This window comes from Oryzias latipes, chromosome 2 (assembly GCF_053564925.1).
Source record: "Oryzias latipes strain Hd-rR chromosome 2, Olatipes_Hd-rR_3.1".
Taxonomy (NCBI): domain Eukaryota; kingdom Metazoa; phylum Chordata; class Actinopteri; order Beloniformes; family Adrianichthyidae; genus Oryzias; species Oryzias latipes.
Genome location: NC_136238.1, coordinates 13929231 through 13952686, shown reverse-complemented (window position 1 = coordinate 13952686; position 23456 = coordinate 13929231). Strand labels below are relative to the sequence as shown.

The 23456-nt window shown below is 41.6% G+C and overlaps 2 protein-coding genes across 4 annotated transcripts in view; one reads left to right on the top strand and one right to left on the bottom strand.

Moving 5' to 3' along the window:
• The window catches only part of ical1 (islet cell autoantigen 1-like), a 33267-nt gene extending 11677 nt beyond the window's left edge, over window positions 1-21590 (bottom strand). Inside the window, exons 1-15 of one of the 3 annotated variants that reach the window (XR_013648179.1) lie at window positions 21440-21590; window positions 20837-20870; window positions 19563-19737; window positions 16382-16454; window positions 16169-16292; window positions 15886-16084; window positions 15673-15798; window positions 14684-14782; window positions 14532-14611; window positions 14017-14057; window positions 13768-13812; window positions 13513-13683; window positions 12021-12308; window positions 11854-11943; window positions 11600-11766 (exon numbers count right to left, since the gene is read on the bottom strand). Coding sequence is in view for 2 of the 3 variants with exons in the window: in XM_004066656.5 (XP_004066704.1) it covers window positions 11651-11766; window positions 11854-11943; window positions 12021-12308; window positions 13513-13683; window positions 13768-13812; window positions 14017-14057; window positions 14532-14611; window positions 14684-14782; window positions 15673-15798; window positions 15886-16084; window positions 16169-16292; window positions 16382-16454; window positions 19563-19737; window positions 20837-20844 (1635 nt within the window). In the remaining variant the exon portion in view is untranslated. Of the gene's footprint in view, window positions 1-8744; window positions 11767-11853; window positions 11944-12020; window positions 12309-13512; window positions 13684-13767; window positions 13813-14016; window positions 14058-14531; window positions 14612-14683; window positions 14783-15672; window positions 15799-15885; window positions 16085-16168; window positions 16293-16381; window positions 16455-19562; window positions 19738-20836; window positions 20871-21439 lie in introns of those variants that run through there. The other 2 variants (XM_004066656.5, XM_011484059.4) reach the window with 2 other exon arrangements.
• Window positions 707-8753, top strand: fam117ba (family with sequence similarity 117 member Ba). Its single transcript, XM_078932883.1, has 8 exons — window positions 707-1086; window positions 2177-2397; window positions 2478-2561; window positions 2642-2752; window positions 3704-3847; window positions 3923-4130; window positions 4204-4324; window positions 5766-8753. The coding sequence occupies exons 2-8, from the start codon at window positions 2377-2379 to the stop codon at window positions 5983-5985; spliced, it is 909 nt and encodes a 302-aa protein (XP_078789009.1). The 5' UTR covers window positions 707-1086; window positions 2177-2376; the 3' UTR covers window positions 5986-8753.
• Window positions 21591-23456: the final 1866 nt, after the last annotated feature.

Here is a 23456-nt window from a genome sequence, read left to right as displayed (position 1 = left end):
ATTCAGAGTGCTATAAAACCTGAAAAATAACGCATATTTAAATAAGCTCGAAGCCTGAAAAACAAAACAAAAACAGTTGAGCTAAGAAATTCTCAAAAACGCCACTAGGGGGAGCCCTTCTGCTCGTTCACATTGCCTCTTCCCCATCTGCTCGTGGCGCCCTAGCAACTGCATCATCAGCAGGAGCTGGAGCGCTACGTCACAGATCCTCGTGGATGACGTGAAGTCAGCGAGGACGTAGCAGAAACGACCCAACGTGCCCTTCAAAATAAGAGACTTTTACATCATTGACTAACTTGTTACAGTTAACATTTTCTAAACTCTTGTAAGAAAATGTTTATATATTTTTTTTTTTTTTAAATAAAATAACGTTTTGATATATATATATATATATATATATATATATATATATATATATATATATATATATATATATATATATATATATATATATATATATAAAAATATATTAAAATAGATTATACTCAGAGTAAGATATTTAGTAATTTCCCCCCAAGTTTTTCCCAAGTTGTTGCAGAGTAAGTAATTTTTATAGTAATTATACCTCAAATATATATTGTTTGATTGCTTTACAAGCCAAGTCCATTTAAGCAGCAGATGTTTATTGTAATAATAATTATAACAAAGGTTTTCATAATTTCGAAGCGTTGAGCCTTTTACTTTGAAAATCCTCCCGGAAGTCGGGCCGTTCGTTTCCGTCAGCTTGACGCTGGTCCCCTCTCCGTCGTGTCAGCGAGGCCAGCGCAGCATCACCGCCGCCTTTTTTCTCCTCCGTTTCTCTGGTTTTTAGCCTCTCCGGTTGTTGTTGTCTTTTCCCCCGCCTTATTTAGGTCGCCGCTCCGTCCGTGGGGTCACGCGGATCAATAGATCGAGGCAGCAGCGCGCCTGAGCCTTGTTGAGGGTCCACCTTCTGTACCCCCTCCCTCCCCCCTCTCTGCAGAGACGATATTTATGCCTCCATCATGCCTGTTCATGTCTGACACGGCTCCCGCCGCGCAGAAGCCTCCCGCATCCCCGCGCTCCTTCCTCCATGTGCCCGGCTGTATTCACCGCACAACCCCGCAGGTAAAGCCTCATTCATACCCCCCCTCCATCTTTGACCATATGCGGGATGCGCTGCGGTCGGTGCGGGGAGTGGTTGCATGTGTCTGCTGGTAAACAATCCCGGCCTACATCGGTGTGGTTCCGAACGGGTGCCAAACAATTAGTCAATATTAAAGATGCAAAATCACTGTTTTTATTTTAAAAGTGAAAAGAAAAAATAAGAAAGAGGTTGTTTTTTTTTTAAATATAAAGTTGAAAAGGGGCTTTTAATTTGGTAGGTATTGTAAGGGACATGCAACTTTTTATTAGTTTTGGGGAAATGTACATTAGAAAAAAACTATTTGGTAGTTCGTTGTGCAGTTCTATGTTGTCACAAACTCAAATCAGAGCAAAATAAATTTGTATTTTTGGATTTGGCCCCTCCTACATGCTTGCAAAACAGCTAAATGTAGAGAATGGGCGGGGCCTACGGGGGGGTTATTTCGGCATAAATTTCACTTCGAATCAGAATAGGCAAATTGTGGGGCTTAAAATGGTAAATTGACAGTTTTGTACTGTTTTTGGAAACAAAAAAACCTTAACTCATACTTTTGTAGTTTAAAAAAAAAATATATATATATATATATATATATATATATATATATATATATATATATATATATATATATATATATATATATATAAGAAAACTGTTGTTGGGTTCTCTGTGGGTAAAATTAGGAAAAAAAATCACAAGTTATGTTTAAAAATCTCTATCTTTAACACCGTTTAGTGTTAATAAATTGATGTTTGAAGAGGGGACCATAACTCGGCTGCTGAGTTATGATGTCACAGAACTCAAAAAAAAAAAAAGATGCGGTCTTGAAACTGGGTTAGTTGGTCAGAAGCTAAATGTTTTGGATTGATCCCCTCCCTCCCCAGTGGGAGCTGTTTTAAGCTCTTTTAATGCCATTAACCGGGGGGACTGGGTGAGGGTGAGCCATTACCCAGCATGCCCTGGATTAGCCATCGTCTGGCAGAACACCCCCGTAGCACATGTGAGCTGATTCTGCAGGCCAGCTGCCATTTGTTGACAAGCAGTTTATTTTATATTATTTTTTTGTCTTTTCAGATTCCACCCGCGGCCTTAACCCTCCTCATCTCCCCGCGGTTTTCCTCCGCAGCCGCTCCCCTGTGAGAGCACTGCTCCTCGTTCTCCTCCTCGCCTCCCGCCGTCGCGTCCAGCTGTGGCCCTCGCAGGGCGCGCTCGCTGGCGCTCACCTGACAGGTCCCTGGCCTCAGGACGACAGCCAGCAACAACACGTTCCCTACATGAGGGACAAGGCGACCCAGGTGAGCGTGGAAGGGTCGCACTGGTTTTAAAACCTCGACCGTTGCCGTGGCAACTGACAAAAGTTCTCCGTGTGCTTCAGACCCCCAGGGCCTGGGCAGATGAGAGGAGGAGGGGCTCTCACAAGCGATCGGCCTCCTGCGGGAGCACCGACCAGCTCAAAGAGGTCAGCGTCACGTTGCACGTTTATTTAGGCTTTACACGAGCTAGTATTACAGCCTCCGCACCGGCGCGCCTCTTTTTCAGATCGCCAAATTGCGTCAGCAGCTTCAGCGCAGCAAACGCAGCAGCCGCCATCGAAGGGAGAAAGAGCGCAAGTCCCCGTTCAATGGCAGCCACACCATCATCCAGTCACAGGTGAGCAGATCCACACGTGCGTTTACATGCCTTAATGTCGCTATGGAAACACTCATGAACACTAGGTGGCGCTACAGATGCTTTGGTGGAGTTTAATGCTTGGTATCTAAAGGAAAGCTTTCAAAACAGAAGCCTGCAATTCGCCGGCTAACCACTAGGGGTCCCCATTTCCTCTATTAACTTAAATAAAACTGCTGTAGGTCAATCTCATCGTTTCATTCCACCTTTAATGCCAAGTTAACATAATTTGTCATGTAAACCCAGTGTCTTCTACTTTTCTGTATAATTAAATTGTCATTTTAATACATAAGAACAGCAACACTTATAGATCTATTGGTGACGTACTAAACTTTAAATGATGGAGACAATAGGGTCATGTGACCTCGCCTTTCTTTTTACATCAGTGTAGCTAACCTGAAGGGCAGAATTTGTCAGATGTTTTTATTATATGTATAGTAATTCATTCCATGTAAGTTATCTAATCTCCAAAGACATCAATATTCTTATTCAAAAAATGACAACTAGAAAATATAACTCGTACAAATAAAACAACAAAGCTAATGCTGATATATGAAATGTATAGTTTGCTAATAGTAATAAATATAGCAGTAAATCTTTTTTCATAAATATCTTTTTCTAGACATATAATGCTAACTTAGTAAATGTTGCATTTAAAATAGTTTAAAAAGTGTGTGAGTTTTATTTTGTGTCAAACTAATAAAAACTTTATTGACACTACTTTAGTGAATTGTTACGATGCTTTTTCCTTTTCTTTTTTTTCTTTTTTTTGATAATTAGAGACGTTTTTAGCCAGCAAGTTCTTTATAAAGTGAGAAGAGGAAATACAAAATAGTTTGAAAGAAATTAGATCTGTTTATGAAACAGGATGCTATGAGACTTCAAAGCCAGAGCACAATCCCTCTCTTTTAACTTGTGTAAATGTTTTTGTAGACTTCGATGCCTAAGACCATCCTGATCCCCATCCCCATATCCAAGTCATCGGCTCCTCGTTTCCGGAACAGCGTTGAGGGCCTCAACCAGGAGATTGAGCGCATAATCATCCGAGACACCCCCGAGAAGGAAGAGACCATCGTTGTGAGTCTCATAGAGTCTATAAGACGCTGGTTGCTGTTTTCTCTGGTTTTGTTGAGACTTCTTTTTGTGCTTCAGCCCCAGGACGTCCCAGATGGACACCGCGCACCCCCACCCGTGGCGCCGCAGCGCAGCAGCAGCACTCGCAGCATCGACACGCAGACCCCGTCGGGGGGCGGTCTGAGCGGTAACCACAGCAACTGCAGCAGCCGGCCAGACTCCATTTCTCCCTCCTACCTCACAGTCCTCAACGACACAGCTGGGGGAAGCCCCTACGAGGATAAAGGTAGTGCGGGCACAGACACAACAACGCTCTGCTGGGGCGGGATTCATTGACGAGCCTGTCCTCCGCCCTTTAGAGCTCAGCCCCTGCTCCCCCCTGCCAAAATATGCCGCCTCGCCCAGACCCAACAACAGCTACACCTTTAAGAGGGAGCCTCCAGAGGGCTGTGAGAAGGTCAAAGTGATCGAGGAGTCTCTGTGAGTGGAAGATCGTTAAAAACAATAACATGAAGGAATTTGGACTCACTTAAAATAGCAAGTCTACCGACATTTATAGTTGTGCATATCTCTGCTGTTACACCTCCAAAACACTAGGTGGCGCTGCTGTATTGACATATGAAGCAAAGCAGTTTTCTCACTTTTGTGTCTCCTAATGAGAATCATGAGGGCCAAATTCCCTCAATTTTCCCATATCTCAGGGTGTCCAAGTATACAGTACCAAAAATCCAGTGCCTTGCAAATTTCCCAGAAGTCTCTGCAAAAAACTAGCGTGCATTAATGCACTAGTCATCTCAATATAGCTTTAACTCCCAAACTTGTTAGTACCACGTAAAAAATGAAAGAATTTTTAAAACAGTCCAACACCGCTACACGTTACCCGCATTAGCCTAATCACAATACCTGTAACTTCCCTCCTTGTTTTGCAACCCATAAAAAAAACGACGTCTGATACCGCTAAAACAAACGTTAGTGTGATTATGCCGACTCCCAATCATGCAAGTACCACGTAAAAAAAAATAAAAAAGACCAATGCTGCTACATGGTAGCCGCGTTAGCATATTCATAAAACCTGTAACTTGCAACTTGTTAGTAACGCATAAAAAAAGACCAATGCTGCTGCATGTTAGCCACGCTAGCATATTTATAATACCTGTAGATTGCAACTCGTTAGTAACGCATAAAAAAAAGACCAATGCTGCTGCATGTTAGCCATGTTAGCATATTTATAATATCTGTAGATTGCAACTTGTTAGTAACGCATAAAAAAAAGACCAATGCTGCTGCATGTTAGCCATGTTAGCATATTTATAATATCTGTAGATTGCAACTTGTTAGTAACGCATAAAAAAAAAAGAGCAATGCTGCTGCATGTTAGCCACGTTAGCATATTAGCATAATACCTGTAACTCACAACCTTGATAGAAACACGTAAAAAACAAAAGAACAATCAGACGCTGCTACATGTTAGCTGCGTTAGCATATTTACAATACCTGGAACTCCCAACCTTGTATGTAACGCATGAAAAAACAAAAGACAGACGGCGCTATGTTAGCTGCGTTAGCATATTTATAATACATGTAACTTGCAACCTTGTATGTAACGCATGAAGAAAAAGACAGACGCTGCTACGTGTTAGCCGTGTTAGAATATTTCCTCACAGATTTCCTCTCAAAAGTCTTTGTTTTTTTACTGCTTTTTCCTGTGCCTCATAGTGCAGAGAATACGTTATTTCATAAATGGGTGTCATCATTTTTGGGGTGTCGTGAGCATTTGTCTAAATTCCAGGGCGCTGGAAAAAAAATCCAATCAAATAAAAATATTTTCAGGGCGCTGGATAGTGACAGCATTTTGTCTTTAAGGGGAGTAGTGAAGGGATTTGGGGAGTTAGGACTGAACGTGTCCCCGTTTGTGTTCCAGGGTCAAACCTCTGCAGGAGATCCCCCCCTTCCTGTGTCCCGACCGTAACAAGGTCAACTTCATCCCCAACAGCGGTTCTGCCTTCTGCTTCGTCAGCATCCTCAAGCCCTTACACCCCGGCCCGGACCTTAGCTTTCGCCCGGGCCTCCGAAGCCTGTCCCCGTCTCTCGTGCCTCTGTCCACCCAGCCCTGCCTCCTGGAGGAGCCGGAGAGCTTCTGAGTGCCCCCCCCTTACATTGGCCGGCCTTGAATCAACACTCCGCCAACAACAAAATCAGAAATCATCAGAGTAAACACCCTTCTTTCTTTGAAAAATAATAATAATGATGCCTTCAGCATGCCAGCGAAGCTTTCTGATGTCCTTATCGAAAAGCGCTTCCCACTGCCTCCTCCTCCTCCTCTTCCTCCTCCTCCTCGGATGACTGCAGCCCCCTTTCGTCGCTTTCTTCTATCTTTATTGCCGGTCACATCCCTGCTTTTTCAGGAGGAAAAACGGTGAAAGGACTTTTGATTTGTCGTTTATACCATGGCGCCTTTCCACAGACATCTCTTTTTCTATCTGTACTTATGTCTCTTGATATCGATTATGCCTTCCATTTAAAAAAAAAAAGAAAAAGGGGGGGGCTGGTTTCCTTGGCGACCACAGAGCTAATTTTGGTGCTGTCGGATGAATCGTAGCAAAACTTGAAGGACAACGTGCCTGATCTTTTAGTCCGCTCGGTTTCCTGAAACCGTCATAATGCCGGGATCGTGTTCTAGTGTCGGATCTTTGCGTTTTGGCGGCCGCAGATACGCGCAGCAAGGCGGCAGCGGGCTTGATGAAGCTTGTTGCAGTATCTGCTGCCCTGCTGGGGTGTATCTGTGGGAAACGCAGGCCAGGGCTATGATATTTGCAGCCTATTCCACTCCTCCTTAACTGCCCCCCTCTGTTGCTCCTCCATCACACCCAGCTCTGCCTCTCCTCCCACCCCGATCCATTTCCTCGCATTTTTTAGCGAGCGTCACTCTTAACCACTCGCAAACTTAGATTTAACAGTTTTTCACTGCTAATACCTTTTTTATGCTAAATTTTCTCTAATTTTGTTTTCTATTTACACACGACTTCAAAATCGAGTACAACTACATTTTGAGGATATTTAGGGCAGGCAAAAGTCCAAACAAATGTGGTGCATGATGGGAAATGAGTCTCCCTGTAGCTTAAAACTACTAAATAAGATGTGTATTTAATACAATTTTCATTTATAAAAAGCAAAAAGACATTTAATGAACCAATGTGTCACAAAAAAATAATGCAGTGGGAGGTGGCTGTCTATATTGAAAATCTAGGACAATCCCACATGTAACCAGCAGGGGGCATATTACGTTAGAACTTCCAGGTTTAAACATTTTTTTTGTTTTTTTTTACTTAACTGGGGTAAAAAAAGAAGAAAAATGCAGTAGTCATGAAATGTTACACGAAACAAATGAAGAGGATTGCCTAAATCCAATATCTTTTGTTTAAAAGGCTAATAGCAAGGTAGGCTCTTTTAAAAAAATTATTTAAAGTAAATGTTTTGTCGCAGTAATTGGTTAGAATTCTATCAGAAAAGCTTTGAAATCTACAGATTTGTTCCTGCAGTGTGAGATCAATAATTAACCAGATACATTTTTTTCAGTCAAGGCATAACAAACAAGGGAACATCAAAATAAAAACTTACATTTCCTCATGATTGGATTAAAAAATAATGTACAAAAAAAAAGAAAGTAATTTATTTTACTTTTTAAAAAAAATTTGGCAAGCAGTTTGTCGTTCCCTGAGATCACGCAAGTGACTACATGAATTGCGATTACAAAATAAAAGCCTGACTTGTCAAGTGTAAAATGAGCTTTTTCTTTTCAAAATAAAAGTGGCTCGAAAAAGAAGTGATGGAAATAAATGTAAAAATTTAAATTATATTTAAAATAACAGCTAACGGATTCCGACCGTGTATTCAGAGTAGTCATTAGTGACTTGTACCAAACACTGTCAGATGAATGAATTTATCAGTTACAAGATAACAGGATAATAACCACCAGCTACGACAAACTCCAACCTCCTGTATGTAAAATAAGATTTTCCTAACAGTTTCCTGATTTTTCTAAAGACTTATTTTGGGGGTTAATTTTCATTTTTTTAAGCGTGACGATCCTACCCTGTAGTTTGTCGCAACCTTCCCATGGTACGTCCCCGACCAGAAAACAACGTTGTGCCAGAATTACGGGGGGAGGGGGGGATGTGTGATGTCGCCTGCAGGTTGGCGGCCTCTCCGACCCCGCAGCCGTCCTAATGTATTTCCTGTAGATGTCATTATTACTCGACCGTGCCTGCTACTGTGGGATAGGAATGTACCGGATGTGTAAATAGAGGCACAAAGACATGCATTTGAATGAGTCTGCAGTGGTAACATGTGACCCTCCTCCGCTCAGTACTGTGAATAATTAACTATACGTGGCATATATGTGATCAAGGACGTATTGATGTATCAGACAGGAGTGTTAGTGGGTCTTCAGAGTTTTTAACCAGACAAAACATCTTCCATCTCAGGTTGTAGTGAGTAGGACACAAAGAGATTTATGGATTTCTAAGTTGACTTGCATATCTACAATACTGACCAGGATGTAGCCTCACAGTGGCTGATTTGATTCTCGTAGCAAAGTAGAAGTAGAGAAGTGTGGATGTCTTTTGTTTAGTGTCTTCAGACGACATGAAAAGTGTGTACAAAGCTATGGAACATCGGAGTATTGTTCAGGAACACTGTAAAAGAACATGTCTACTGAAGCAGGTTGACACACGAGGGTGCATTTACTCACCATTCTGTCTTTTAAAACGTGTACAAAACAGCATTTTGGAGCGACAATTCCTTTGTTTGACTGTCCAGTTTATTGGAAAAACCAGACTGCCAAGTTCTTATACACCCTTCTGAGTGAGAAAATAGGCATAACTGAAGTAAATAAAGCATCTTTGATTGACTTGAGAAGTACATTCTTTTATTTTGAAGTGTGTAAATGTTGCGACAGAAATAGCAGAAACGCGTTTCCCCCTCGTGTTTCATTTGCATCACATAAGAACCCTCTTTGTCATGAATGAGAGCAGCTGATATATAAAAAGTGTCGATGCACTCAGCCCCCGATGGAGATGTCGCAAGCACACAAAGAAAACGCACAACTTGGTTTCACATAGTGCATTTAAACTCAAAATCCTCAAACTCGCAGCTCATTTTCAGTCTGATTGTAGACATTCTCTATGTGACCTCAAAGATAACGCCACACACAAATAAACGGTAAATATTTCATCATTTTTACAGTAAACGGCAACTTTCAAAGGAGAAAAACATAAAAGAAAACTTAAAGCATAGATGGGGCCATTTTAAAACTTAAAACAATCCGTCTAAACACATAAATAAATCAGTTTGTTACTCCAGTGTATTTCGTTTAGATGACCAATAAATAAATACAAATATTTTCTTTAACTTGGCAAAAACAGTCAAAAACGTATATTCAAAGGCAGGTCTTATGAGGTACTCTGACAACAACTCTTAACGCGGCAGTATTGCTTCTTTTGTGGTGGGGTGATGCAGCTAGCTCGAATGTAGCATGCTAATGTGTTAGCAAGAGGTGAAGGAGAAAACTCAAATTTAGCATGCTAATATGTCAATTAGAGGTGAAGTGGCCAACTTCAATTTAGCATTACAATGTTATTGGCTAGAAGTGAAGTAGCTAACTCAAACGTAGCATTATAGTGTGTTAGCAAGAGGCGAAGCAGCCAACTCAAATGTAGCAAGCTAATATGTCAGCTAGAGGTGATGTGGCCAAGTCGAATAGCATTACAATGTGTTGGCAAAAAGTGAAGTAGCTAACTCGAATGCAGTATATGCTAATGTGAAAGCAGGATGTGAAGTAGCTAACTCGAACTTAGCACAGTGATGTGTTACCATGAGGTGAAATAGCAAACTCGAATGTAGCTCAGCAATACAAGAAATTTCTCAGCAGAGAAATCACCTTGAATTTTCTGCACGTGCTCCTTTAGGTGCATTAGCATTAGCACGCAATAGCTAACACAAAAAAACCTGTATTACTACCCTTTTCACAGCAGTTATTACAGACTGAAGCAAAAGTGTAAAATCTGAAGGATGGCTACTGCAGCAGCACAGAGTCAACAGCATGTTGGCGCCTTAGCTGTAACAATTTAGGTCCCTTCAAAAGCGCCACCAAACCAGAGTGTATCAGAGCGTTGGACATTCAGAGGATTGAGGAGATAAAGATTTCGTGTTCCATCCTGTTTTGTTCCAAAATTAAGGTTCTGCTGCACAAGATGAAAAAACACAAAGCTGCTGCACAATAATCACAATCAAGAGTGGAAAAAAACAAATACATTTCAATCTCATCACTAGTTATTAGAAGATTGTTTCAGAAAACCCAAAAGAAAAGAAAAAAAATAATTATTTAATCAAGTCATAAATTAGAGCAGAAAAAAAAATTTTGTTGCCATAAAAACTATTCCGTTTTATTTAGAATAAAGATCACCAAACAACTGTTTACTTAAATTTATTTAACCTTTTTTTTTCTTTTAATTGCATTTGTTTTCATGATGTTTGTCTTTTTTTCAAATGTGTTTATTTATGTTTTATTTTTATGGTGCACTCAGAACATTTTGGTTTAACCACGAAAGGTCATTTTTTGGCTAACCAAACTGTTTTTTCTATCAAAATACTTATATGTGACAGTATGTCAATAAAAAGCATCAACTTTAGTTTTAAAACTTAAAATAAAAAGACAAAGTTGGAATACAACTAGAAATAAATTCAACATTTAAGGCAGAAAAAACACAATAAGATTATAGTTTTATTTGCACAAAAGTCAGTTAAACCAAAAGTAAATTAAACTTTTGATTTAAAAAAATATTTTCCCTGACATTAATTGACTTTGACAGATTCATTTTTGGTTAATAATTAGGTGTTGATGCAAGCCAGAATCTTGTTCGAAGAATTCTGTTATCTGATTGGTCAGACTGTTGCCGGGTAAACCTAATTAGTATTAAATAAAATGAGCTGACAAAAAAAGAACTTTTTTTTATGTTTTTTGTCAAAAATATTTGTTCTTTTTCCTAAAATGTTATGTGTTAGCAATCTAGTTAACTTTATAATCTTTCAGGCATCATTTTCCACCTTTTTAACTTTTTTTAAGTTGTGTTAATTTAAAATTAAACTTGTGAAAGACTAGACAACAAAAATCCATTTTATACCCTTTGAGGATAGTAAAGAACAATACATGAACTAAAGTGAGTTAAAAAAGCAGTCAATTTACGGAAACTTTAGACATGAGGTCCTGAATCTGTAGTGCTTTTCTAAAACAGACATAATGCACAAAGCGGATAGTTCTGCTTTTTTGTTTGGTTTTATTACTCCTGCATTAAAATTAAAAGAACCGATTTCTCTCGAAATGGCACCATTCTGCAGTCGGACATGACAGGAGAAAGTCGGTCAAAGCGGGATTAAACTTTGTGAACCGCGGACGTTTCCATCGCTCCTTCCTCCAGAGTGCAAGACACACACTTTCATGTTTAAACGGCAATCATTTTAAAACCCCATGTCGTGCTTCGACACACACACAAATACACCCAAACAACCTGCACACCCTTCGGATCAAACCCAAATTTTCCCGGTGAGGTGCGGTGAAACCGGTAGGCTGTCCACGAGTCAGGCTCTTGGAGGGTGGAGCAACTGAGAGTTTATCATCCAGTGTGACAATCACCCCAAAGTGAGTCGGTAACCAAAGTGTGTGTAACATCCACGTGTTTGTTGCCTATACTTGTTTACTTGGTCGATGAAAATCTGCAGAAACACAAATCCTCAAGGAAAAAAGGGACTTCAGGCGTTGAGCAGCTCATCAGCGGAGCGGCCGATGGCGTCCGGGTTGGAGAGGGGGTCGAGGTCTGCGAACAGGTTGAACCACGCTGACATGTCTTTGGATCCCCCTGAAGAAGCTGCAATAATACCAGATTTTTCTCAGTTATGGGTACAAAATAAGCCTTTTTTCTCTTTGCAGGAAAATTCGACATTGCTGCAAATACCTGCAGAGCTGACAGGCTGGGGGGCAGGCTGGTTCTGGCCCATGGGGGGCTGCAGGGGCGGAGCCTGGAACATCGGTGGGGTCACCCAGCCTATGAGAGTCAGACATGGGTTATGATTCAAAATTGTGCCTCTGTGACTCATTTGAGCAGAAGGGGGTGTGGCCTACCGCTGGAGCTCAGACTTTGATCCAGCAGCTGGGACGGCAGGAAGCCAGAGGGGCAAGGGGGGTTGGAAGGCGGCCCCACCTCTGCGGCTGCGCTCACGGCGGGAGTGGCGGGGGGTTCGAAAATGCCAAACGCATCCTGCCACTCTCTGCTAAACTCGTCGCTGGAGCCCAAATCCGGACTGAGGAGGTCTTTGAGGAAGGCCATGTCGCTGCGCTCGGAGTCTTCATCCTCAGGCTTCTGCGCTAGTTCTGAAGAGAAGGAGGGGTCGCCTGAGAGGAGGCCGCCACCTGCAGGACACAGGGTGCAACTGCATCAGATTGAACGACCTTCTAAATGTTAAGCGTCACAAAAGAGAAATGTTTGGGTTTCATGATACAGAATCATAGAAGAAAGAAGCTTCAGGTGCTTGGAGAAAGAGTTTTCTCTAATTAAATTATAACAAAAACTATATCTTTATTCTAAGGCTACCGTCTCATCTGTCACAATTGATTGAAGGTTGAACCCTTTTACATTGGAGGTCTAGCTCCAGTGTTGACATTCTTTATAGGTGAATGGATCAAAATACCGCTTTGGGGTTTGTTATTCTGAGGAATGAATGTTATAATTCACTTCAAAGCTCAAAATATCTGATTTTGCATGTTATAGGCCCTTTAAAGTCCCAGAACTCTACGACTGTTTACGCAGTTAACATAATTCCAACGGATTCCAAAGCTCAGGAAAAGCTTGCTTTGGAGCTACGTTAATTGTGCAAATAGTTGAAAGGTTATGGTAGTTAAAAGAATGTCGACAGCATCTTTTAAAGCAAAGTAATTTGTTATTTATCCACTAGGGGGCAAAATCAATGACCTGTTCTTTTTTTTTAAACCCTTCTCGTTTGTTGTTTGTTGTTAATCAGTTCTGAGATTCATTTTACCAATATAAAAAGCTCTCTCTCTCACTATATATATAGAATAAAATAGATTTTAATTGCTACAGCGCCCCCTGTAGTTGGCACTGGTATTACTCAGCTTCACAATCCATTGGCATTATGTTAATTGTGTGAATGGTTAAAGCTTTGCAGTAATATGAATAGCAAAGCCGGTGGGTTCAGGTCCTGGTCCTCCAAACAGAGGACGCTGTCCTCCATGCATGATGCATGATGCATGATGTGTGGTTATGTGCACCCCCTGCTGGTCTGAACTGGTACTTGCGTTTTGTGCTCCGTTTAACAGTAAAATAAAAACCCTAAAGCACTTAACCTTAGATAAGTTCGATTTTTATTACGGTAATCTTTTTGTCATAATTTAAAAAAAAAAAGCATTTAAAGCATAAAAATGTTAAATTCAGAGAATTTAACCGGCGTCAGAGATTTGTAGATTTATTTTAGTTGCTGTGGTGCGTCCCTGGAGGACGTTTAAAAATATCATTTCAGAGAAAACGCAGCGGCCCGCCACCCAAAGATTAGCGAGAAAGGTAAAGCAAAGGTCAAAGTTGGATTCACAACCACTTTACCAGTGACGGGCAGCTGTGGGTGCCCAAAGTTACTGTGCTCAGACTGGCCTCCCGTCTGACAGGGAGGCAGGAGCTGGGGCAGCAGTGGGGGTTTTTTTGGGGGCGGAGCCTGAGGGTGATGCATGTCTAAAGCCATGAGCATCATCAGGTCATCGGTGGAGTCTGCAGATGCTGAAATGCATTGGTGTGCTACGGTGAAACGATCATGTTCGGGACATCTGATCTGCATTCCACCTGGACTGCTCCGTCACTCACCTGCGTCACTGCTCTGACTCCGCCCCACACCGCTCAGGCCGGCATCTGGGAAGGGAGAACCAATATTATGAATGTTCAAACTATCTTAAACAGCTGGGGGATGATACGAAAGATCTCTTCCAAGAATATTCTAAACAATCCTAGAGAATGTTGACTTTTTCTTCCCCATCAGACATCGTAAATATGTTTTTTTAATTTTCTGTGGACTCAAATGTGTCACCAATGTTTCCACCCAGAGGACGCATTTACCTGCATCTGCTGCTGGTTTGTCCTCGTCCAAGCACATCAGACTGAGGAACGACAAAAGGAAAACAAAACCAAAAAAAACATCAGAACCAAATATGAAGAGCAGCGTCTGCATTTTTGATTCATGCGTGGTTTTACGAGGCTTTGGACCAAAGCTTTTGCCTTGATTGTTACATTTGGGACCCGTCTTTTCACAGGCGTCGAGGGTTGAAAGGAACGGACGGATTTCTACACACTCTGCATGATCCCAGGTTTCCTCTTACTCACCTGGCTGCAGACAGCTGCTTTTAAAATGGGATAGTTTTGACCTTTAATGTCAAAGAACATTTGCTACTTTTCCTCTCAGCCTCATGACTGATGGCAGCAGGTTCAGAATTCGAGGTCATTCCCGTTAAAATAATCAAGATTTTTTGCCTCAAAACTGCAGTCATAAGTACTTAACTTTGACAGAAACTGTTATTTTACTGGATTTATTCAAACAAAACAAGTTTAAAAGGATTTGTAGATGCTCTTCTCACGTGTCCGTGCTGCTCTCTTCCTTCTTCTTCTTTTCTTCATTTTTTAAATCGGATATTTGCTCCAGAGGGTCCCGCAGCTCCTGCAATTATAAGCGTTTTGGGAGTGAGCAGAGTGGAGTGGAGCTACAGGGTGTGCAGTTCTGGTTCTCCACCTTGATGGTGCTGAACTGGTACGGAACGTGTCCGAGGAAGGCCTCGTGGATTCCTGACAGGCTGTGGGCTGTTTTCTCCCAGAACTGCAGCAGAGTGGTCTGGAACGACAGGAGAGGCGCAAAGGGGTGACATGAAAAAATGAAAAGAAAAATAAAATCGCTTCCCGTGAGGAAACGGCGCAAGTCGTTCAAAGGAAAAGATGCTCAAATCTAGGCGGGTTTCTAGCCGCAATTGAGATGAAATGTTTTCTCAGGAACAGGAACACGTTCTGGACTTCAACACCTACCGAGACGATCGGGGCACTGAACTACAGGGGGCGCTGTTGCGACCAAAAAAAAGCTATTTTTATTAGAATTTTTTTTTTGCTAAATTGAACGTGGAATTGATTAATTAATAACAAAGAACTAATGAAAAAATAGTAAATATATAAAGGACAATTATTTGCGCCCCCTAGTGGATTGTTAACTAAATACACCAAAGATGCTAAAGATACCTAAAAAAGGTGGATGAGTTTGCTTAACTAAAAAAATTGGGCCTTGAACTCTAATGCTGACATTCTTTCGACCACTGGGACTCTTCAACCATTTATGCACTTCATTCTTGTGCTGATATGCAACACTTTGCAGGAGGGAAGTGATTCTGTCAATCAACGTCAATCAGCAGAGAAAACTGGGTTTGCAAAGCCGCTTTTCTCTGCAAAGGAACCAGCGGATCCCTGTTGATTGCATAACTGGTGGAAGAATTCTGGCAGGTCAAAAAGAGTAATTTAGGTGTCGCCTAAATGAGCATAAATGAGTCCTAAGACTGCAGGCAGACGGGTAAAAAGTGAAGGAGGAAGGAAGTTCCAGTAGTTGGTATAATCCTGGACACGTCACTAGTGGCTGATCTCAAAACCACCATGTGGCTTTCATCTTTTTAGGAGGACGGTTCTCCTAAAACTCGAATACATTGGGTTCAGGTTGGCTGGAGCAGCGCTGCTGAGTCTCACCTGGTAGGTGCAGAGCGAGTGGGACAGCATGTTGCAGCGACTGGCCCCGAGCATGTCCACCTTTTGACACACGTCGTTCTTCAGCTTGTCAAACTGGCTCTTGGTCTCTCGGACCTGGGCTTGGACCTGACGACACAAAAAGGGCGGGCGTTATTTCCTGCCGCCACGCCAGCGAGGAGCCGTCACGCCCGGACAAAGCCCGCCTCCTCCTGCCTTGCGGAACTTCTCCAGCTCCTTGTAGGTGTCCGGGTCCAGCTCCTGAGAGACGTCCTTCATCCAGAGCAGGGCTCCTCTGTACTCTGTGCGAGACTTCTCCATGCGGGTAACGGTCAGCAGCGTGTCGGCGATGGCGCGCCGCCGGAACGTCTCCACTTCCTGGTGCATGCGCTGCAGCGGGGGGCAGAGCGCCATCCTGCAGGAGCAAAAACAAAAACAAGGTGAGAGGTCATAGAAACCCACAATCGGCCCCTTTTTTCCACACACCCTGTGAGGTAACCTCTGCTTTGCTGAGGTGCAGAGCGCCTTGCTGGTGGCGTCCATCATTTTCCCGGCCTTTGTGCGATCGTGCTCGGCTTGAAAGCGCAGGAAGAGCCCCAGCTCCTTCTCCTCCTGCGACAAACCTGACAGGAGAGCATGAGAGAGAGAAAAAAATGAACCCTCTCCTTAGAGGCTCCACCACAGCCATGGTGTCCCGCCGTTTCAGACTCACGGTTGATTCGGTGCTGGTACTTTTCGATCACCTTCAGCAGCTCCGTGCACGTGGACTGAACAGAGCGGAAAAACTGCGCACACAAAAAAAACAACACAAAACAAGACCACTTAATGGCTGAGCTTCAGCAGAAAGAAATGTGTTCGAAAAGCTTCGACTCTTCCTCTGTGGATCTATTCTGTCTGCAAAATGAAGCAGAAGATGTTTCTGATCAGAAACAAACCTATAGAATTTCTGATCTGCTCCAGATGATTGTTATACAACAATGTTAGCCCTCTATGGTCAGATTAGTGAGAAAACACCATTAGGACTGGATTCCCTTGATTTATTTTTTATTGATTACTATGCCGTCAACACAGAAAGTGTGGTTAATGTCCGGTATGGGATTGATTAGACTTTCAATCAATGATTTTAAAGACCCATTCAGATTATTATTGTGCTTTTAATGTGTTCTTGTGGCATTTTTCTGATGATGGAGGACATGTATATAGAAAATAAGGCTCCAAATTGCATCTCTGAGCATTTCTTTATTCACTTCGTAGTGAATCAGCAGCAGGAGAAATCCTTCCCGCTTGAAAAAGAGCATATTTGTAACGTGGAACAAAAAAAAAAGAAAAGCTTGTCGGGCCACCACATCCCTGGTTTGAGATCTCAGCAACGGGGAGGGGAAAGGGAGACGGGGTGGCCCTGGACCAACGGTCCCGACCACAACTCAGGGGTGAGTTTCTGATGAACTCCTGCTGCTCTGCAGAAACTACGTCGTAGAAAACGACAGAGGTTTTTTTGATTTTGTCGAAAAACGGCGTAATCAGAACTAAAAGACCACTGGGATTGATTAAAAGATGATCGGAGAGGAACTTCCAATTCCTTTAGTTTCTGTCCACATTAAACTTTTTTTTACAACTCTTGGCGACATAAACCTTTGTAAAAGATGCAGATAATAAAGGTTTGAACCTAACAATTGGTCAGAATGTGATGTTTTGTCTGCTTTTATTAAACAGATGAATGAGCAGACTCGGCCAACAACCTCATAAAGCCAACGCAAGCATCGCCACGGAGACGATGCTCCCAATCAGTTATACTCTGTAGTAAAACGATAATAAGTCTATAAAAAGCTGCACAAAAAAAAAATGTATATGAGGAACTGGAGAGAGTGACATCATCCATAGAAAATGATTTACTTCTGGCTCCAACCAAACAAAGTCGATTCAGTCGCCACTTTTTCCCCGAATATGGAGGCCGCCATATTGGAGGCAGACGTCGTGCGTAAGCAGTGATTGGTCCAAATTGGTCGACGTTTCTATGGCAACCTCTCTTGCCATTCAGGAGTGAGCTTATTGAAAGGACTGTATTCTACTGTCATTGGCAACACACAATCTGTTTTAAACATTTAACAAGAGACCACATACTTTTTCTGAGGGATCTGATTGGCCGGTTTATAACCTGCACTACAGAAAAAATACATTGCAGCGGTTCGGAAACTCAGAAAAACATTTGTGTTTCCCCTAGTAACAAGACAGCCTCTTCTGGTGGTCGTCATGGTAACAAATTCATTCTAAAGTTCCACTTTTGTAGTCTTTTATTTACGATTGTGTCATTTATAGACAACAAAAAAAACAGTGGCATATTTTTAGAGCGACCAGAGTTGTGAGTGGGACTGTTGACGCAGAGTAAGACTGCCCCAACTTCCCATCATGCATCTGCTTACACACTCTCCCGCTAGCTTACAGCCCCTCACCCCCCCCCATCCAACATTACTGCTGCAGCAAAAATGGCGAGGGATATCGGAGCTATTGAACCGCTCAGTTTTGAACCAGATTCCAGCCCAGACGAGGAAAACAAAGACGTACGTTTGTCTGCAAGGGGACGCTTCAGAAAAGGGGTGGAGCTCGTGGCACGCTGTTGTAGTTCCTATAACACCCATTTACAAGCTTTTTCCCAATTTCATTTTTTCCCCATCTACTCTATTTCAGAGCGATTTGAATAAAGACCTACTCAGAACCACAATTTTAATCCAAATTTTCACAGATACCAATAAAAAAAAACACTAACTGTAACAACAAGACAAACAGCATGAAAAAAGAAAACGTGAAAAAATAAAGCAGAAAATTTTAAAATAATGGATCATAATCAGTGCAAGCTTCCTGTTTTTTTTTACTTTCTGTATTAGAATTCAAGTTACTGAACATCTAAATACCTAATACTAGTTCATTTAAGATAAAAGTAATCTGATACACTGTTGTGTTCTCCAACAAGTTACTCCCAATGTCAACAAAACAATGACTAATCCCAAATTTTACGGCTGCTGGACAATATCCACTGCTTACTCCTGTTGCCATGGAGATGATATGCTAGGAGCAGCATTTCCGTTTTTCTTTTTATCAATGTTTTGGCCTCCTTCTTTTTACATTTTATATCTAATTTATTTGACTTTTTTTTTGCATAAAACCCACAAAAAAATAAAATTAAGAACAGGTGGGTTATATAGTCACTGAACACAGAGGAGAGCAGATCAAAGTCGGACGAAATACTCTGAAGTGATCGAGGGATTTAAGGGAGAACAAAAGAAACTACTAAAAAAACCTGCTACAGAGTTTCAGAGCTCTTTTTGTGTTCCTGCAGAGAAAGAAACAGTAAATCTTTGCTGTGAATGAAAGCAGCCACAGCGACTGGTCTGGTTCCTGAGCAAACAGAAGGCTGATTTTGGTCAAAGGCTGGCAGGACTTCCAGCAGCTGCTCTTTGTTTTTCACTCTCTGACCTTTGAGAGAGAACTAACTCAGCTTTTGCGAGACATGATGTGGCTTTTGAGAATTTTTTTTTTTTACTCTAATTTGTAACCGTCCGCTCTGGCAGAGGGGCCGATCTGGAACAATAAAGTTGTACGAGTTGAATTAAACTAAAAGGAATTATTTTTGAAACTAATCTAAGATGACTGGATATCAAAACATCAAGCAGAAAGAAAAACAGGTCTTATAAAAGTCCCATTCCCCAGAGGCTGACGCTGAATTCTTCTACAACAGGAACTTCCTGTTTCTGCAAAGAGCTGGTTCAAATTCCGGCAAATGTTATTCTTCCGTTAAGTTTCCCGCTTTCCTTCTATCTTCTCATTTTAACTCCTATTTTTGATCTTAATCTATTATTTACAGCAAGAAAACGTGGGGAAAAAAAGGGGTCCTCTACCTCAAGCTTGGCGTCCAGGTCGGCGTCAGACGCCACCACGTACTCGTCCTCCTTTTTGCCGGTGACTTTGATGAACACCTGCTTGGTCTTCCAGAACTTTTTCTGCATTCGGGCCATCACCGAGCTGTCCTCGCCGAGCAGAGCCCGCCCCCCGCTCAGCAGGTCCCCTGCGAACCTGAGGGGTTGAGCGCAAAAAAAAAAAAAAAAAAAAGTTACCATGGCAACTCATTTTGTGTACCTGTAAATGCATTTACCCACAGACTAAAACTGCACAAAAGCAGATTAAGTTCAGCTGATTAGGTTGCTATGGAGACTTATTGTCTGAGGTTAGCCTGGCCCAGAGCAGGCTAACATCCCACATTTTATCACTTTTATATGGTTTCAATCAAAACTAAAAGCAATTATTCTGTTTTAATGAAGCTTTTCCTCCCAGCCGCAGTGCTTTTTGGCTAAACCTGAGAGCACCCCCCCCTCCCAGATGTGAAGAGCATCTGGTAAAAGCCAATGATGGGGGGGGGGGGGGGGGATCAATTATTAGCCAGACGCTAAAAGCAGCTGAGACATAAACGAGTCTCGCAGTAAAAAGAGCAGGAATCTGTTGCCTAGGCAACAGAAGTGACGGACAGCCAGGTTAAAGCAAAATAAAAAGGTTTTTCATTTTAAAAAGTGACTAACTTTTGAGAATTCTTGAGGCGCACGAAGCAAAGCTGAACAGTATGCATTGCTGGCTGAGATGCAGCACAAACAGTAAATTCAACTGTTGTTGTTGTTTTTGAAACAACTGATGACATCACACTAACTTATCCTACATGTTCTGCATCATGATGGTCCTGTGTGGGGCAGGATGTCTTATTTTGAAAGGACGTCCTGCACAACTCTGCCAAAAGCTACAAACAGTTTCATATTCAGAAAAACGGCTGTTACTTATGCCACACAGTACACAAAATAAAATCAATAATGTACTCATATTAATCACAATAACATATAAATTAAACTCCAACCTACTTGGAGTTGGTGAAAAATTAACCTGAAGAGTTGAAGGTTGCAGGCAGACACCTGATCTAAAGTAACCGTGCGAACTACTGTCAAATATACGCAATTTTCTGGATGATAGTGCACATAGGTCATATAGATTTGTATTATTATTAAACACATTTTTAACCTGAGTGAAGGCAACTTTCATGATTTCCAATGTTCTACAAAGTACTAGTATAATACACTGAAAATGTACTAGGAAGTATTTTTGAGGTGAGTAGATGAGCTCAGTTACATACCCGTCCATCGCCGGATGTAGGACTTTCTTCTGTTCTGAGGAACACACACAAAAAATAAAAAATAAAATAAACAAGGAGAAGTTGGTAGAAAATGAGCTAAATGCGGAAAAGACAGCAGGCTGCGGACAGAAAAACGAGCTGCGGGCCTGAAAACTGAGCTGACAGCTGTTCAGTCCTAATCAGGTTACAGAGCGCTGTTCCAGCCCTGCCGAGGAGGGCTACAACCGCCGCGTAAAGCTGGCGAAACGGGAGCGGATTTAAAGTTGTTGGAGCCGGGAAACGACTGTTGGAGACGGCAGGACGACGAGAGAAGAAGGGGCTTCTCGGTTTCAGCTCAGACAAAACGAAGAGAGACGTCACTACCACGCGCATATGTGTTGTCATGTACGACCCAAACCCAGCAAATTAGCCAAATACAAACAAACGCGGAGACGAAGAAAAAAAACAATTAGAGCTTTTCTGCTAGCAGATGTTTTGCTAGTAGCAAGTCTTTAAGATACTGAAGCGACGGGAGGCAACATTACTCATTCTATTGGCATTTTTTGTCATATTTTGACAATTTAGGAGAATAATAACTTTTTTTTTATTCTACAGCTGCCTTACTTGTCTAGTTATCGGGCTAGGTAAGCATCCATTTAGCGTTGCCCTGCTAACATCTTCTGAGTCAGACTGAGAAACAGGATGTGCGGAGAAGCTGCAGCTCCACACAGTCAACACTAGAGGGCGCAATCTGTTTGTCAAACAAAGATCGTGTAAATGAGATGAAGTGCTCTCACTTCACTTTTTATGCACTGCTTGACGAAATACCAATCAGTGTTTATGAGAACTGGACTGAGTGACACGTCGCTCCTTCGCGTTCCAAACAGGAAATATCCGCGGGGTCCAAAAAGTCAAAATTCCATTGACTTCAATTGAGAAATAAACTGCGATTACTCAGTCATTATATTTGTCAGAAGAACCTTTCTTACTCTAGTACTTTATATGTAATCATACTATTAAGCTTGCTTGATTATAATTGATAAAAATTATGAGCGAACAGGCACTTAATAATAATTGTAACAATTAAAATAAGCACATTTAGAAGATCATCTCGCTCTATGCCGCAGCTTGTTTGTTTACAATGGAACTCGTACTTTTCTCAAAAGCTCCAGAGGTTTGGGAGTCCAATGAAACAGTTGGATCACCCTGTTATGTAGAATATTGCGCTTCAGTTCCGTCAAGAAGTCCTTTTCTATTCCCTCAAGTATGGAAGCGATTCTGTCGCATAATTAAAAACAAATGTCAAAACCAGAAATGCTTTTTCATTTTCAAAATGAAGCTGCATTTTTTGACTCAACTTAAAATGAAAAAGCAAGCCACCGAAAGGCTTTTTCATTTTCTTCTTCAACACTGCTTATTCCGGCACTTAATTGACATTATAAAGAAAATGGTATTTGACATTTCATTTTCAAAAAGTTCTCTGGTAAATGTGTAGCAAAATTCATTTAGAAATGTCTAATTTTACAATTAAAAAGGATCAACAGAATCAAAAAAGAGTCAAAAAATGCAGTTTCATTTTGAAAATGAAAAAGCATTTCTGGTTTTGACTTTTATTTTTAATTATGCTACATAATCGCTTCCATAGATCAGTGGGAGATTTTCCTGCAAAAATCATCCATGCCGTACATTACGATCAGCCCTGTTTTTAACCAGAAAGTGCTCTGTGGCTCTGCGTCAAACAAAAGCTGCATGTGGGAAATGTTTCCTGTATTCCTGAAAATCATTTCCAATCAGAAGGTCTGAATGTGGTGACGTTGCCTAAGCCTGCTAGAAAGCCCTGCCGACACCAACTCAAAATCTAATTGGTTGAAGGACATTGATTTCCCATTAGGGGGCATGCAGAACGGATAGTGAAGGCCTCTTTAGCTCTGACCATGGCCGTCAGCACTAGACGAAAGACCCCAAACGGTTGTTGCAGGCCGAATGGTTGTGGAACTTACACTGGCCCACCCTGTACGCGAATTACGCAGCCGCATAGGGCCCCGCCGTCAACCCCAGGGCCCCCACACTGGCGGGGGGGAAAAAAGGAGGGGGGGGTGTCTGGCAACCCATTTCATATAGCACGTCCGTACCAACGTGCGCTATAATTTTTGTGCAAATGAATGTTGTCTGCACTTTAATGCACTTTAAACTGTCTGCTGAGGAAGAACTGTAGAAAACATCCTTATTATGTAGAACTAAAACTGCTAAATACAAATAAGAAATAACTGTACCGATTTATAAATGAACGATAATTTGTGTATAACTGTAAATATAAGCATTTATATACTTAATCTATTTTGTTTATTCATAATTTTCAAATTATGTTGACATCCATTTTGTTATCTTTAAAATTAGTACATCCATTTTGTTATCTTTTAAATGGGAACATTTATTTCCTATTTGTAATTGTCAGCTTTGGTACTTCATGCAAGATTTTAAGGCACACTCATTGTTAAAAGACTAGCTGACTTGCTATACAGAGTAACAGCAGTTTTTCTTCTGAAATAAACCCGAAAATGCAGAAGGCACTAAATATGTTTTAGCAAAATAATTAAACAATAGGATAACATGAGTTAAAACACTTATCAGGCCGCCATTT

Excerpts from the sequence above, each read along its gene's own strand:
- fam117ba (XM_078932883.1), top strand. The coding sequence starts at position 2,377 with ATGAGGGACAAGGCGACCCAG. Across the intron at positions 2,398-2,477 it reads TGAGGGACAAGGCGACCCAG|ACCCCCAGGGCCTGGGCAGA; the intron begins GTGAGCGTGGAA and ends CGTGTGCTTCAG. Across the intron at positions 3,848-3,922 it reads AGAAGGAAGAGACCATCGTT|CCCCAGGACGTCCCAGATGG; the intron begins GTGAGTCTCATA and ends TTTGTGCTTCAG.